At 53.0% G+C, this 17,423-nt stretch overlaps 1 protein-coding gene across 1 annotated transcript; it reads left to right on the top strand.

Annotated features, from left to right (window-relative positions):
* Positions 1-1,154: 1,154 nt before the first annotated feature.
* Positions 1,155-16,931, top strand: SSC5D (scavenger receptor cysteine rich family member with 5 domains). Its single transcript, XM_047094289.1, has 6 exons — positions 1,155-1,557; positions 2,966-3,574; positions 3,648-3,962; positions 4,085-4,252; positions 12,145-12,291; positions 15,244-16,931. The coding sequence occupies exons 1-6, from the start codon at positions 1,155-1,157 to the stop codon at positions 16,929-16,931; spliced, it is 3,330 nt and encodes a 1,109-aa protein (XP_046950245.1).
* The last annotated feature ends 492 nt before the right edge of the window (positions 16,932-17,423 follow it).

Raw genomic sequence — 17,423 nt, 5'->3', positions numbered from 1 at the left:
ACGCCAGGTGACGCTCCCAGCCACGCAGGCCCTGGGTGCTGTTTGGTCTCTGTGTCACTCGTGAAACCCCGTGATTAAAAAAATATGGGAGGGGCGCCTGGGTGGCTCAGTCGGTTGAGCGTCCGACTTCGGCTCAGGTCATGATCTCGCGGTCCGTGAGTTCGAGCCCCGCGTCGGGCTCTGTGCTGACAGCTCGGAGCCTGGAGCCTGTTTCAGATTCTGTGTCTCCCTCTCTCTCTGACCCTCCCCCGTTCACGCTGTCTCTCTCTGTCTCAAATAAACGTTATAAAAATTAAAAAAATATATATGGGAAAGTCAGGACTCCAATGAAAGCAATTTGTTCCAGGGCCCACATTCTCTTTTTTTATTATGCTACAATATACACATAATATAAAATTGACCATTTCAGTCGCTGGTAAGCGTACAGTTCAGCGGCATTAAATACATTCGTAAGGTCGTGCAGCCACCAGCATCCAGCTATAGAACCTTTTCGTCATCCAGACAGACACCCCAACCCATTAAACACGGACTCCTTAGTTCCCCAGCCGCTGGCTTCTTCTACTTTCTGTCTCTATGAATTGGACTCCTCCGGGGACCTCATAGTATTTGTGCGAATGCCCTCCAGCTTCATCCATGTTGTGACACGTGTCTGAATTCCCTTCCTTTTAAAAAAGTTTTGTCTTATTTTACGTTTGAGAGAGAGAGCGCGGCGAATGAGGGAGGGACAGAGAAATGAAGACAGAATCCGAAGCAGCCTCCGGGCTCGGAACTGTCAGCACAGAGCCTGACATGGGGCTCAACGAGCTCAACGAGCTCACGAGCAGTGAGATCATGACCGGAGCCGAAGTTGGAAGCTTAACCGACTGAGCCCCCCAGGTGCCCCCGAATTCCCTTCCTTTTCAAGGTGGAATCAAATTCCGTTCTGTGTGTATACATACCTCATTTTGCTGTCCCTTCATCTAGCGACGGACGTTTGGGCTGTTTCCAAGAACAGTGCCGCTGTGAACGTTTGTGTGAATAGCCATTTTCACTTTCTCTGGGGTATATCCTGGGGAGTGGGATAGTAATTCTATGTTTAGCTTTTTGAGGAACCGGGACCGTGCCCGACCCTATCCCTGTGCCTAAGGCGGACGGTGGCACAGCGGAGGACGAATATGCGGCTGGATGGAAGGCAGGTGGAGGGACACAGAGAGCTGGACGGCTTCCTGACTCCCATCCTCTGGGTCTCTTCCATCCTAGGCTCCCCCCAACTGCGCCTGGTGGCAGGGCCCAGCAGGTGTTCGGGCCGGCTGGAGGTGTGGCACGCAGGGCGCTGGGGGACGGTGTGTGACGACAGCTGGGACCTACGGGACGCTGCGGTGGTCTGCCGCGAGCTGGGCTGTGGCGGAGCTCGGCAGCCGGACCCTGCCGCTGGCCGCTTTGGCTGGGGGGCCGGCCCCATCTGGCTGGACGACGTGGGGTGCTTGGGGACCGAGGCTGCGCTCTCTGACTGCCCCGCTGCGCCCTGGGGGAAGCACAACTGTGCTCACAATGAAGATGTTGGAGTCACCTGCACTGGTAAGGAGGCCCTAGCCACCCGCTAGTTCCTGGAGGGCTTCCCGGAGGAGGGACTGGGAACTACCAGCTGAACTGGCATCTACTGAAGGCCCGTCTCCTAAGCCCGGGCCCCGGGCTGGGTGTTTTCACACATGTGACCTCACAATAGGTCCAAGTTAGTGGATGCTATGCTCGATTTACACGATGAGGCTGAGGCACAGAGAGGTTAAGTAACTTGCACAAGGCCACACGGCAACGAAGTGGCAGAGTTGGGATTCTTTCTCCTCCTCCCATTCCCAAGAACGCTCCCCGAGATGAGAGGAAGTGAAGACAGGGCCACTGGGAGACGCACAGAAGCCAGAGTGAGGGCCAGCTGCAGTAAAATCAGGCTTCGTGTTCGCCGTTCGCGTCCAACATTTATCGAGTGTCAGGCGCTGAGCCAGGTGCTGGGGCCTCCGGATGCAAAGAACACAGTCCCGGCCTTTGGGAAGCTCGCAGCTCACTGACGCAAAGGTGTACCAACAGATCACTGCAAACCTGTGTGACGTGTTACCATTTGGGAGGCCCCCAAGACCAACTTCAGGTTCCACAATTTCCTAGAAGGACTCCCAAAAGTCAGAAAAGCGGTCCTAAAAGCCAGCCGAGGGAGGCAGCACAGGGGGCAGGCTCAGGAGAGACCTTCATGGAGCTTCCAGCCACCCCCTCCCAGGGGAGTCATGCGACATGTGACAGCACATATGAAGTACTGCCGGGCAGGGACGCTCCCCAGACTCGGTGTGCAGGGTTTGTATAGGAGCTCGGTTACAAGCTGTGCCTGCCCACCTATCACCTGTCCACGGCACAACGTGGGTACCGATTCTCTGGTCGCCCCAGGAGCCGGGGGGCAAAGGGCCCAACCTTCCTCTGGGCACAGTGGACCTTTTCCTGCACGCAGTGCTAATCCGAGAGATGAGAGAACGGTGGCAGTCGTAGCGATGGAGCCCCTGCACCTACGCCCTTTCCCTCTCCTCTGGAGGCCGTGGGAGCCACGGCAGGGTTTTCAGCTGGGGAGTGAGCTGTCGGATCTGGTTCCACCCTGGTGACTGGTGAGAGGTGGACAGTGAGAAGTCACAGGAAGTGAGGCCACGCGTGGCCAGAGAGAGGAGGACGACAGGTCGGATGTGAGAAGGGCACAGAGGGCCGGTCACATCACTGTACGAGACAAGGAGGCAGGGGGTGGGGTCAGATTTGGCCGGCCACAGTATCCCCAGGGTCTGGCACAGTGCCCGGATCGCAGAAGATGCTCAACAAATGTTTGTCACGTGAACGAGTGAATGAATAATGAAGGGATTAATGGAAACTTGGTGATTGCAGAGAGGGGAGGTGTAGACAGATAATCTTGTCATTATGGTGTCCGCCATCTTCCCTGTCCTCTCCTCGCACCTTCCAGAGACCCCTGGCCTGGACTCTATCTCAGACCCCTTCAGTTGGAGCTGGATCCCTGGCCTGGGTAGAGATCCGGACGCCTGGCTCCCCGGGGAGCTGGCCACCAAGCCCTCTGCGAGGCTGACCCCCAGCGTTCCTGAGAAAACCACCACCAAGGCCCCAGGGAAAATGCCCAAGAGTACTAAGAAGTGGGTGACCAAAAATGCAAAGCGACCGACCACTCAGCCCCCCGTGATGCCAACCACTAAACATTCCAGGGTCCCGGGCACCCAGAGGCCCCTTGAACTGACCTCACGGACCACCACAACCCTGACCACTGAGGCCTCCCACAGAGCAGTTTCAGAGTCTACCGCAAAGCTGACCACTGGGGTCCCCCACGGGATGACCTCACATACCACTGCAACACGAACTCCTCGGGCCCCCCGAGAACGGACCTCTAAGGCTGTGGCAACGTCAACCACTCAAGGCCCCCGAGAGGTGACCTCTGAGGCCACCGCAACGCGAATCCCTCTGACCCCCAAGGAGTCATCAGCTGAGATCCCAGCACAGGGTTCTCCAGAGTCACCCAAAGACCCAGCCCCCTCCCCCACTGGGAGCACCACTCGGGGATCAGGTGAGTGCAGGGAACACAAGAGGTGAGGCCGGCCCCTCTTGACCCCTCCTGACTTGGGGCCTTCTACCAGCAGGCCCGTTCCGCGTGCGTCTGGCTGATGGGCCCAACCGGTGTGCTGGCCGGCTGGAAGTGTGGCATGCTGGGCGCTGGGGGACAGTGTGCGATGACAGCTGGGACCTGCGGGACAGTACCGTGGCCTGCTGGGAGCTGGGCTGTGGAAGGGTCCGGCCCCGAGTGGGCAAAACCCACTACGGCGCCGGGACGGGCCCCATCTGGCTGGATGACGTGGGCTGCAAGGGAATCGAGGCCTCGCTGAGTGACTGTCCTGCTGGGGCATGGGGCCAGCACAACTGTGACCACGAGGAAGACGTGGGGCTCACCTGCACTGGTACTGGGGATGGGGTGGGGGACCCTGAGTCACTGCAGGAGATTCTGGAAGGGTAGTTTGGAGCTGCAGCAAGGACCTCGGAGACAGGGCAGGGCTCAATCCATGCCCCACTTTCTCCCAAGGCTACGCCGATGAGGATGATTATCCCCCCTGGACCTGGGATCCCACCTCGGGAGAGGACCTGGCCAAGGGGACCACCGCCGCAGGGGTGCCTGGACACATGCTCTCCTGGGGCACCACCAAAAGCCCAGGGGGACCCTCCCCAGCAACAAGGCGTCTTCCACACACAGGTGAGGGGCACGGCCAGGGTGCGGAGGGGGCCATCATCGAGCTGTGCGCGCCTCCCCAGGCAAGTTTTCCGTGGCCCTAGGGCCCCTAAAACGTTCCCTCTGGAACTCTTCGTGGAGAGGCTTGAAGAGGAGACCCCCCCCCCCATTCCCACCCCAGGCACCGTGTGTCTCCGAGAATCAGACCAGACTTCGCAGGGTCTGAGCCCATGGTCCTCCCGCAAACCAGCCAACCAGCAGTGACACCTGAGCCTGGGCCCTTCCACCCCGACAGCCCCAGCTGGCCCAGGTCACCGCGTTGTCATCCCCCCAGCGCCCTCCACTTGGTCCTCCCCTCATGCTCCGGTCTGGGTCAGGGAGTGGTTCAGTGGTGGGGTGAGGAGCCCCGAATGGAGGGTTCCCCTCCCTTTGGCCAGTGGGGCGGCCTTCAGCCCCACAGCTTGGCCCGCGGCCCCTCTCTCTGCAGCAGGAACTGTCCTTTCCACCTCTGTGGCCACACCTGGGGGCGTGGGCCTCAGCCCAGCTCTCTCCGGCTTCACAGCGCCTCCCTCCCGGGCCAGCGCCCTCGCGCTTGCGTGTACGTGCGTGCGCGTGCTTTCGTGGGCGTCTGCGCGGCCCACGTCCCTGCGCGTGCGCGTACGCGTGGGCGCGTGCACTCGTGAGCGCTGGCGCGGCCCACGTCCCTGCGCGTAGCGTGCTGTCGCGGGTTTCTCTGTGGCCCGCGTCCCTGTGGGTGAGTGCGCTCCCAGGCGTCTCTGTGGCCCGCCCCCGCGTGCGTGTCGGTGCTCTCGCGAGTTTCTCCTCGGCCCGCGTGCGTGCGCGTGCGCGCGCCCCTCCATCCTCTCGGCCCTCCCCGCTCTCCCGTCCACGCCGCCCCTCCGTCTCCGCATCTCCGCGTGTCCGCCTCCTGCTCCCCGTGGCTCTCGCGTGCTCGCATCCAGTGCACGTTCCCATTCTTCCTGTTTTCCACACTCTACGCCTCCGCGTCCTCTTCGGGTTCCGCTGTTTCTCAGGCCGGGTCACTACTTTCCCCATCTGACCCCCCCCCCCGCGCTCCCTGTCACCCTCGTGCTCCTTGCCTCGCACGGTGGCTTCTTCGCCTTCTCCTCACGGCTGTCTCCTCCTGCCCCAGCCCCACCTTTGCCGCCCAGTCCAGCCTGCCGCACCCGCTGCGCCTCGGGCTGCTCTCGCCCTCTGCTTCTCCGTGTGCCCTCCCATCTCCTGAAGGCCCCACTTCTGCCCGTCCCCCCGCGCTCCTCTGCCCCTCTTCTGCGAGACTCGTCCCCTCAGGACCGCCCCTCCCTTCGCCCCCTTTCCCGCCTTTTTGTGGCGCGCAGCACGCACGCGCACTCCGCGGCCCTTGGCGAGAGCGCCCGGCTCCAGCGGTCTCACGCCGTGTGACGTCACAGGCGCTCTGCGCCTCCTGATTGGCCGGCCAGCCCCCGCCCGCGGTAATAAAAGCCGGGTGAGGCGCGTCGGGGGCTTCTAGAGCGGTCGCCTGTCTGCGAGGCTGGGCTTCTGGTGCGAGCGAGAGAGGGAGGGGAGGAGCAGGCCGAGGGGCCGCCGCGCTGTAGGGTGGGGGACCCGAGTTGTGAGCCAGGGCCCGTCCAGCCCAGTTTTAGAGGTGCTGCACCCCGGTGCATTGTGACCAGGGTTCTAGAGCTCTTGTTCTCTGCAACCCGGAGCGGGATCCCTGCCTGTCCCGTGGCGCCCCCTCGCGGTGGAGACGGTCACACGCTGGGCGGGGAGTCCCTTCCCTCGGAGGGGGGGGGGGGTGCGGGGTGAGAAGGCATTGCTTGAGCACCGATAAGTGCGAACTGTGCAGGGGGAGGCTCGGGGTAGTCACGTGTACCGTCTTCACAGTGAGGCCAGCTGGGGAGTGGGAGCAAGCATAGACGTGGATTCCTGTCCTCACTGCAAGGTGACCTCGAAAAACATGAGTCCACCTCTTTGAGCCTCACTTTCTTCCTCTGAGGAAACAGTGCAGGAGAGCTCACCTTTTCTGTGCTGGGCACGCGTGGTTCCAACAACCGGGAGACCTGCGTCCTGTTGTTAACGCCCGTGTTTCAGGTGGGGGAAAAAAACTCGGACTCAGAACTTGAACTCAGGAACCCCCATGGCGACCCATTTGAAACGATTTCACGCACAGTTTGCTCATTGGGTTGGGAAAGATTACTGAATTACTGAGGTAATTAGCGCTGAGTTCTGGAGTCCAACTCCTTGGGTTCCGGTTGTGGCTCCACCAAGATGAGAACTAGCTGGGTGACCTCCGGTCGCAAACCAACGAGCAAAATGTGTGTGAAATAGTTTAAAACCACAGAACGTTGGTTGTTAGATTTATTTACCGTAAATGAACAATCCCGGGGAAGGAGTCGTTCTTTCTAGCAGAGCAATCGGGAAAAGCCTCACAGAGGAAGTGGTATTATCCCCAGCAGCAGACACCAGGAGGAAAGGATTTCTCAGAGGAGCAAAAAAGCTGACGTTGAGAAAATTGCACTGCCAGTCTGGGCCATTGTCATCTCCACTGGACTTTTAGTTCTGTCGTGTGTTTAACTGTCCGTTTGTATTGCTACCCTGACACAGAACCACACATTTAGTGGCGTAAAACAACACAAACTTATTTTGCGGTTCTGTAAGTCAGAAGTTCAACAGGGGTCTCCTAGGGCCTAAAGCCGAGGTGTCAGCAGGGATGTGTTCCTTCTGGAGGCTCTAGGGAGAATCCATTGCTGTACCTTTTCCAGCCTCTAGAGGCGCCCACATTCCTTGGCTCTTGGCCCCTTCTTCCATCTTCAGAGCCAGCAATGTTGCATCTCTCCGAACTGCCTTCAGATCTTTCTCTGTCCTGATTTTTTTAAAAAAAATTTTTAACGTTTATTTATTTTTGAGACAGAGAGGGACACAGCATGAACGGGGGAGGGGCAGAGAGAGAGGGAGACACAGAATCGGAAGCAGGCTCCAGGCTCTGAGCCATCAGCCCAGAGCCCGATGCGGGGCTCGAACTCACGGACCCTGAGATCGTGACCTGAGCTGAAGTCGGACGCTCAACCGACTGAGCCACCCAGGCGCCCCTCTCTGTCCTGATTTTAAGGAGTTGTCCCAATTGGATTGGGTCTCCTTGGACTGATGCAGGACAATCTCTTCATCTCAAGGTCTGGACCTTTAATCACATTCTGCAGTATCCCTTTTGCCACATTAGGTAACATATTCACAGGTTCTGGGGATTAGGGCATGGACATCTCTGGGGGAGCGTTATTCTATCTACCACAGAATCTGTGTTGTAGAGACTCAGGAACTTAAATGTTTGTCGAATGATTGGTTGAATGAATGAATGAGAAACCACAGTGTGAGTCTGGAGACGGCATACAGCCGAAGCTAGACAAAATCTAGCTGAAGCTCACAAAGCTTGGATTTTCACTTCCTAGTTCGCTGAAGTAACATTTCTTGAGGCTTCTCAGAATTTGGAGACACGGACATTAACTTTCTGTTAAATGCCCACTGTGTGTCAGGCACGAATACTAACCCCTGGGAACGTAGCAGTGATGAGCAAGGGAAAGGGAGGCTGAGATTTACAATTTAGAGTAGGATGGGCAAGATATTCCTTACTGAGAAAGTGCCCTGTAAGTGATGACCTTAAGAGAAGGGCAAGGACATCAGCATGGCTGGAGCAGAGTGCGCCGGGCAGGGGGAGAGTGATAGGAGAGGAGGCTAGAATTTGAGTTTTGTTCTGCACGCAGTGGTGGAGAATTTTAAGTTTGGAAGGACATGATCACGTGTATTTTCTTTTTCTTTTTTTTTTTTAATTTTTTTTCAACGTTTATTTATTTTTGGGACAGACAGAGACAGAGCATGAACGGGGGAGGGGCAGAGAGAGAGGGAGACACAGAATCGGAAACAGGCTCCAGGCTCCGAGCCATCAGCCCAGAGCCCGACGCGGGGCTCGAACTCACGGAGCGCGAGATCGTGACCTGGCTGAAGTCGGACGCTTAACCGACTGCGCCACCCAGGCGCCCCCACATGTGTATTTTCAAAGCAGTCACTGAGGATGCCAGATGAGAAATGGATGGAGAAGCTAGAGTGCATGGCGGGAGACCCGGAGGTCTATGGAGAGGTGACAGTGGTCTTGACTGGGGTGGTGGTGGAGACTGAGGGAGAAGTGGATGTGTGTAAGCTGTATTGTGGGAGTTTTGAGCTGAGGTATTTGAGTGATGGGTCAGATAGGGTGTGAGAAGAGGAAGGTAGGGGATGGGAACCCACCTTCCACTGGATCTGGGGACACTGCGGGTGGATGCAGAGGACCACAGTGGGAATATAGATCCATTGGGGATGCATTGGACACACTCAAGTGGACACATTAGATACGCAATCCTGGAGCTCTGAGGTGTGCCTGGGCTGAAGCTGTAAGTCGACAGATGGAATTTGAAGCTGTGGGGATGGATGAGGCTATGCAGACGGACAGCCGTGCCTAGCGGACCTCCCACACCCAGCTCGGAAGGTGGGATGACTCATGGATTTGGGCTGTTGCCGTATGTTATGGCTGCATGAGGCCGTGCAGAGGGGAGAGGACCCAAGATCGAATGCAGGATTAAATGTAGAGGTTGGATGATAATAAAAACAGTAATAGCTAGGGGCGCCTGGGTGGCTCAGTCGGTTAAGCGGCCGACTTCGGCTCAGGTCACGATCTCACGGTCCGTGAGTCCGAGCCCCACGTCGGGCTCTGTGCTGACGGCTCAGAGCCTGGAGCCTGTTTCCGATTCTGTGTCTCCCTCTCTCTCTCTCTGCCCCTCCCCCGTTCATGCTCTGTCTCTCTCTGTCTCAAAAATAAATTAACGTTAAAAAAAATTAAAAAAAAAAACAGTAATAGCTAATATTCATCAAATGCTCTCCATGTGCCAGACACCATCTACGTGTGTCACATGGTTTAATTCACTTCCTCCCCACGGAACCTTATGAGAGGAGCGCTATCCTTAACACCGTTTTACAGATAAGGAAACTGAGGTGCAGAGAGGCCAGTACAGCAAAGGGCAGAGCTTGGCTTCATACTCCATCATTTACACTCTTAGCCACTCTAGCCACGGAGACAGGGAAGGAGCATATGACAGAGTTAGCTCTGAAGAACCCGGGAAGCATAAAGCAAGGCATGACTTCATTGAGGGGGAAAAGGGAGGGGGCTTTGAATAAAATCCTGAAGGTTGAATAAAAGCTCACCACGGAAGGAGTGAAGACTCGGGAAATTTGCACCCCGAGGGAAAGAGGTCTCCATTTAGGACCAGGTAGACCTGTGTGGGTCTGAAACCTAATACTGCGCCTTAGCTGTGTGACTTTGGGAAAGCCCCTTGCCCTCTCTGGGCTTCAGTTTGGTCATCTGTAGTGAGACAGCAGCTTCTCCACCCGCCCTCTCCCCATGAGATTGCCAAAAATTAATATGTCTGACAGCACCAAGGATGTGGGATAAAGGTGGGCATGAGACTCTGTTCCTGGGTAGGAGAGCAGTTTGACACTAGGGAGATGCATTTGCCTTTCACACAGCAGTTGTACAACTAGGTGTTGAGCTCTCACTCATGAGCCCAGGGACACAGTTATAAATTCACTACAGTTGTATTTGTAACCACAGAACATTGGCCACAGCCTAGCCCTCTGTCAACAGGGGCGTCGATGAACCAACAGATGTGTATTTCTACAATAGAACATTATCCAAAGGTTAAAAAGAAGGAACCAGAGATATATGGATTCAATTCCAAGAATAAGCTTATCACATGCCATTCAGTAGATGCCACCACGGTACCCACTTTACAGGTGAGGAAATTGAGTCGTGGAGAAATTGGTGGCTTGTTCACCCAGCTAGGAAGGGACACGTCTGAGAAGTAGCTGCCCAAGGACATGTACGGGATATACGTGGATGTGCATGGTCTCAAACTTATCGTAGGAAGTGTGGAGAAACAATATGGCGTCGGGGAGTACTTCCTCTGTAGCCAAGCTGTAAAGACATGTTTGGCAATGATAAGCTGGACTTTGAGCAGCGGCTCCCCCTGATGCAGGGAAGGGATGTGGTTGGGTCTCATGAGGGCTATAACTCTGCCATGCTGCTTCTTCAATTAAAAATGCATATATTTCAATGAAAAAAAAATCGATCACACACTAATGGACCATGAGCAGGTGGCCATATCTTAGAGCACATTTCAAGAACACAGAGACCCAATGCGTGTGCTTGCAGTTGGGGGACTGACACTTTAACAGGAAGAGAGCTTCCATTTGTGTTCTTAATGGAGCCCTCCTAAAACCCAGCATCCTGAGAAGAAATCTTCACAGCTAATGGGTTTTTTTTTCCCCTCTAAACTCTTTTTTCCATTTTTAATTTTTAAATTAATAGTGCTGCTAATGTTTTTTAAAATTCCTAATGAGTATGACCATCAGGTAGGATTTCATAGCTATCCTCTTAAGGTATTTATCAGGCATGGGGAAGGTATTTAATTAAGAACAGTTAACAGGGAGACATGACTATAGTATCTGCAATGCTGGGCATCGGGATGAAGACCCTTGTTCTGTTAGCATGCAATGTATTAGGTGACAAAGCCAGGGATTTCTGCACCTGGGACAGCTAGCCACAGAGCTCAAGGCGACCAGGACAAACATGTCCAGGGTGGCAGACACCATCCTTCTGAGCACCTCAAGGTTTGGGGTCCAGTGTGAGCAGCAACGTGTGGAAGGTGCTGGAGAGGTGGGCAGGGACAGTTAATGAAGGGATATGAGGAACGTGGACTTTATGGTTGCACAGTTTGAAGACACTAAAACCCACTGAATTGTACAGTTTAAGGTATATGAATTATATCTCAACAAAGCTATTGTTAAAAGCTAGAAGACTTATTTCAATCTTTCTATTCTCCCTATATAAAATGGTATATTTTACATTTATAAAATGGCATATTTTTATATTACACAGCTGACCATTGAACAACATGGGGGTTAGGGGCACCGACTCCCACGCAGTTGGAAATCTCCATGTAACTTTTGACTCCCTTAAAACTTAACTACTAATAGCCTACTGTTGACTGGAAGCTTTACCAATAACATAAACACACATTTTGTATGTATGTATGTATGTATATAATATATATGTATTACACTGAATTTATAGTAAGCTAGAGAAAAAAGTTACTAAAATCATAAGGAAGAGAAAATGCATTTACAGTACTGTACTGTGTTTATGGAAAAAGTCCACATATAAGTGGACCTACACATTTCAAACCCACAGTGTTCAAGGGTCAGCTGTATATTATACATTTCTATGTTATATAAAATTGTCATGTAGAGATTATCTAAGAGACCTAGGAAAAATATTATGGAAATATTCCTGGTAGTTCATTACTAAATATATTACAGGGTTTTTTCCCCCTGGGAAAAAAAATAAAGAATGAGGAAGAGCAGGGACTTCAGGAAAGCGAAGTAATAACTGTTCTTATTTTTTTTTTAATTTTTTTTTCAATGTTTATTTATTTTTGGGACAGAGAGAGACAGAGCGTGAACGGGGGAGGGGCAGAGAGAGAGGGAGACACAGAATCGGAAACAGGCTCCAGGCTCTGAGCCATCAGCCCAGAGCCTGACGCGGGGCTCGAACTCACGGACCGCGAGATCGTGACCTGAGCTGAAGTCGGACGCTTAACCGACTGCGCCACCCAGGCGCCCCAGAACTGTTCTTATTTTATAAGCTAGTTTAGTCCCAGTTTCTGTTATTGGTAGTTGAAAGCATCTCAGCTGAGTCACCAGGGTGGCTGTGGGGGCAGGGAGGAGATTGGGGTGGTGGTCCAGGTGACACAGGATGAGGCCTGAGTTGAATTCCGGGATGAACAGAGGGTCAAAATCGAGAGCAGTGAAACTCAGTTCTCCCTATATCTCTCAAGGTGACAAGGATGGTTATGAGTCTTTTCGGACATGGGATACACCTTCAGGAGGGGCTCTGCCCAAGGGGACACCCGCCACTCTTACCACTGGCACCACCCGGGACCCAGACCATCCCTCTCCAGCTCCAAGGATCCGTGGAGACACAGGTGAGGCATGTAGCTGTGGCGAGGGACCAGGGTGTTTGTGTTGTGGGGCAGAGATGGACTGCACATTCCCCAGTGGTGACCCCACTCTTACCCCCAGACCCAACAGAAATACACCCTGAAACAAGGGGTTCTTATCTACATCAGTGGTCCCAACTGGGGATGATTGGCAATATCAGAATATGTTTGGGATCGTCACAACCAAAAGAAGGGAGTCTACTAGAACCTAATGGGTAGAGGCCAGAGATGTTGTTACATATCCTACTCTGCACAGGACAGTCCCCCACAACAAAGAATCCCAGCTCCAAATGTCAATGATGCCCGGATTTGAGAAACCCTAACCTATACTATGCAGTTCACTCTGACAAATCAATAAGAAAATGACAGGAAACCCTCTAAGGAAATGGGTAAGAGTTATGAACAGGTGATTCACAGAAGGGGAAGCCCAAATGGCCAACAAGTTTACGTAGAAACATTCACACTCAAAAGAAATCAGGAAATTCAAATTAAAATGATGACAAGCTTGGAAAAAAAATGGAAAGGTAGCTAATATCAAGTGTGGGTGAGGACGTAAGGAGACAGACATCCCCACTGGATACAGCGATTCGATAAAAACAATTCAGTGAAATTAGGGGCACCTGCCTGGCTCAGTCGGAAGAGCGTGCAACTCTTAATCTCAGGATCGTGGGTTCAAGCCCCACGTTGGGTGTAGAGATTACTTAAATACAGAAAACTTTTAAAAATTTTAGTGAAATTAAATAGATTGCACATTATGACTCAGCAATCCTGCTCCTAGATATGTATTCCAGAGAAATTCTTGAATAGGCTTATAAGGGAAACATATATGAAGGTGTCCTTTGGAATGGTGTGGTATCAGGGAGTTGGAGGGCAAGTTAAGTGTCTGACAGTGGGTAACGAGAAATGCGATGGGTGCACACGATGGATCCATGCAATAGCTAAAAGAATGACTAGCCGCACACACAGCAACACACACAGTTCATGGCAGGTACGAACAACATGATATGGAGGAAGGAAGTCAGAACCAGAGTGAGAGCTCCAGCAGAATGTGATTTACAAAAACTCAAAGCACAAACAAAAATACATGTACACTTAATGTATTAACATACGCACTTACATGGATTCTATATTGTGTGAGAACATACATATCTCTAAGGACCTATGTCAAATACATTAAAGGAGGTAGCTATGGGAGAAAGTGAGAGGGATGGAGGTCGGGGAGGAAAAAGGAGAAAAAGGAAGAGGAGACCCCGCAGGACTGTTGGTGACAATGTACACAGGAGTATGATTAGCTTAGCTCTCTGCACCGTGGGTCTGAAAAATTAAAAATCAATACCACTCTAGATATCTGAACCCCTACAGTACCTAAGCAAGCTGAGATTCTTGAAATAGTAACTAAAACCAGCTAACATTTATAACAATATGCCGCATGTCAGGTATTATTATTCTAAGCAATATATATATATTGCCCCTTTAGCCCTCATAATATATATATGTATTATATATATATGTATTATACATATATAATATATATAATATATATATATATTACCCCTTTAGCCCTCATAACATCTACATGAGCCCTATGATGTAGGTGTTAATGCCCATTTCACAGAAAACAGAAATTGAGGTACAGACATCAAGGCCTATGACAGTATTAATAGTCATGAGAGTGTCTATTACGTGCTAGGCATTGTGCTAAGTGCTCTGTGTACACATGAGCTCCCTGAGTCCTCATGACAGCTCATCCACAAACCGAGATTCAAGACAGTTTTGTGACTTGTCCACAGTCACCTAGTTAGGAAGCGATGGAGCCGGGGTGTAAGCCCAGGCAGCCTGGCTGGAGGCCAAGCCCTTTACTTAACTGCTTCTCCAAAGTTGTAAACACAAGGCAGGAACAAGATGCACCTAAAAGAATCCTACAGGAAAACTGGAATCCTCTAGCGCTGTGTCATTCAATATGGTAGCTCCCAATACAGCTGGCTGTTTTAAGTGTAAATGAATCAAAACCATTTTCTTGGGCAGACTAGCTACACTTCAAGTACTCAGTAGCCACGTGTTACCATTTCCATCACTGAGAAAGTGATGTTTAATGGTCTAAACTCTAAATGCAGAGGACCTTGCTTCGCATCTTTTCCCCGCAATTTGTGAACTGTATCCGTGCCACCTGTGGCAGGTTACCTACCATCTAGGCCTGATTCCCTGCATCTGCAAAAAGGGATACAATCCGTTCTTACCTGGAAGCTAGGCCAGGAAAAGAGGGCGAGGCTTCTCACTCTACTCAGGCCCTAAATTTAAGGGGCTGCCCAAACACTCAGCAGTCAAGGTAGATAATACCTTTATATTTTTAAAATAACAAATTAATGCAAAACATTCACAATGAGCTAAATATCAAAAATTTAACTAAAGGCAAAAATTTAACTGAGTCTCTTTTTTGGATCTTTTGCGATAATTTTACTTAAAACTGACATAAAAATCTTGATTACTGAGATTGGGCTTTGGAACCGCTCTGCATCCCTCCTCACACTTCTGCCCCTTCTGGCATTTCCCACATCCCTCCCCCAAACACCCCTGCGGCCCCTCCTGCATCCCCAGGTAAGCCTCCACGTCCCCCACACTTTCGCATCTCCCTGCAAGCTTCCACTCCTCCCACCGTCTTGCTGCCCCCCACATTTTCGCTGCCTCCTGCCTTCTGAGGTAGCCCTCTCCGTCGCGTCCCTCATGCGCAGTGGAGGACGCCAGGTGGCGCCTGGAGACATTGCAGGAGGTGGGGAGGTGGGGCGCTGGGGGTGGGTGGGTGAAGTCTGCCGGTGACCCAAGACGTCACGAGGCCTTGCGCCTTCTCATTGGTCAGCTCTTCCCTGGAGGGGCGTGGCGGGCCGCGGGAGTAGGTGGGGCGGACTGACCTCGGGCCATCCGTCTTTCCAACTCCTCCAGGTTCCGAGAGAAAACTGTGGCCCCAGCGTAGGCTGCTGCGCCCCACATCGTCCCGGACGGTGCCCCCTGCCCCTTCCCCAGATCCCTCCGCTTCGTCAGAGCCCCCGGGCTCACCGGTGACCTCCGTGACCTCCAACCCTGCGCCATGGTTCATTCCTGAGGCAGCTTCAACGCGGAAAGTGACCTCTGACCCTCCTGACACTTTGCCACCCAGCCCGGACCTGGCCTCCTGGACGAGCTCTGACCTCACCTTGACAACCCCTGGCCTCACTTTGTCTACCCCTGACGCCACTGTGATTGCAGCATCGCGGTCTGATCTCTCACCTACCCCACCACCCACCTTGCCCAAAGAGCTGACCTCTGACCCCTCTGCACCAGAGGTGGTGACCCACCTTTTTTCTACCTCAGAGTTGACTACAGAATCTGTCACAATCCCAAACTTGGACACAGCTCCATACCCCAACTCAGTTCCAGATCATTCCAGATCCCCAGACCCCTCCACAAGCCCCTACCCCACTACCACCCCTCACTCTGCCTTGACCTCTCACCCCTCTACCTCCACTACCTCTCAACCCGCTACCACCTTTCCCCCAACTACAACACCTCACTCCACCGCCACGCCTCACTCCACCACAACCCCTCACTCCACCACAACCCCTCACCCTACCACCACCCCTCAACCTGTTACACCCCCTCAACCCACCACACCCTCTCAACCCACCACACCCCCCCAACCCACCACACCCCTTTACCTTACCACAACCCCTCACCCCACCACAACCCTTCACCCTACCACAACCCCATACCCCACCACGACCCCTCAGTCCACCACACCCCCTCATTCTACCAGTGCTCAACCCACTACAACCCCCCACCCTATCACAACCAGTTACCCTGCCACGACCCCTGACTCCACCATGACCCCTCATTCTACCACCTCTACTCATCCCACCATGACTGCTGACCCTACCTCAACCCCTGTGGTTACTGTCAAATCCATTCTAACTTCCTTGGGAACAGAGTTCTCTCCCACTCCAGCGCCAGCAGTCAAGCCCAGCCTGCACCCCTGGTTGACCTCCATGGGAGCTGCTCATCTCTCTCAGATGTCCAGCCTAGTGCCTTTTCCAGCCTCAGAGTCCAGCCACCCCAGGTCTTCTCCAGGCCCAAGCATGGACACACTGTCCACTGAGGATTTCCAACCACCAAGAAGCCAGAGCCCCAAACCAACTCCACCACCCACCCAGACCCCACACTCAGCCTCTGACCCCACAGGGACCTCTGACCTCCATCTGTCTTCCATGGTCCACCCCTTGGATCAACCTCCTCCTGACCATTTCACCCTAAGGCCAACCCCTGGGCAGGACCCAGACCCCGTTGGCCCATGTGTGACTCCAGCACCACCTGTAAAGGTCATGGCCTGTGAGCCGCCTGCCCTGGTAGAGCTAGTGGCTGCTGTGAGGGATGTGAGTGGCCAGCTGCAGAGGCTGACCCAGGTCCTGAAGCAGGACCAGCAGCAGCGCCAAGCTCTGGAACTGGGGCTGACTCAGCTGGTGGAGGCCACCCGGGGTCTGGGGCAGCTGGGTGAGGTTGTAAAGAGACTGGCCGAGAGAGCCTGGCCCCCCAGCACACCTGCACCAACCACCACCACCCCAGAGGAGGAAGAAAGGCCTCTGAGGGGAGATGTGTGACCCTATATGGGATTTGAGGGGCTTAAAATGCTCTCAATCAAAAAATGAAAACCAAAGTATCTAATTAAAAACAAGATATCAATGACATTTGTGGGGACCTAGGGGAACCCCAGGGAGATGGAATCACAAGAGTGACCTTGATTTATGAATGCCACAGGCACCATGCAAGGCACTGATTTTATGATGAGGATGCTGGTGATGATGGGTGATGATCATGATGGTCATAGTGACTATATGTAGTGAGAATGATGATGGTGATGGTCATGATGGTGACAATGATAGTGGTCACAAGGATGATGGTGATGGAAGTAATGTGGGAGATGATCATGGTGGTGATGATGACAATGGAAGTGGTGATGATGACGATGAAGGTGATCATGGTCGTGGGCATGATGTCGATGATCATGGTGATGAAGATCATGGTGGAGAGGATGATGATGGTGGTGGTCATGGGAATGATGGTGATGATTGTGGTGATGAAGATCATGATGG

This window comes from Lynx rufus, unplaced genomic scaffold, assembly GCF_022079265.1.
Source record: "Lynx rufus isolate CCGP_SWC_20201006 ecotype Redwood Valley unplaced genomic scaffold, mLynRuf1.p SCAF_39, whole genome shotgun sequence".
NCBI classification, from domain to species: Eukaryota; Metazoa; Chordata; class Mammalia; order Carnivora; family Felidae; genus Lynx; species Lynx rufus.
The sequence above is the reverse complement of the archived record's forward strand: the minus strand, read 5'-3'. Positions and strand labels throughout refer to the sequence as shown.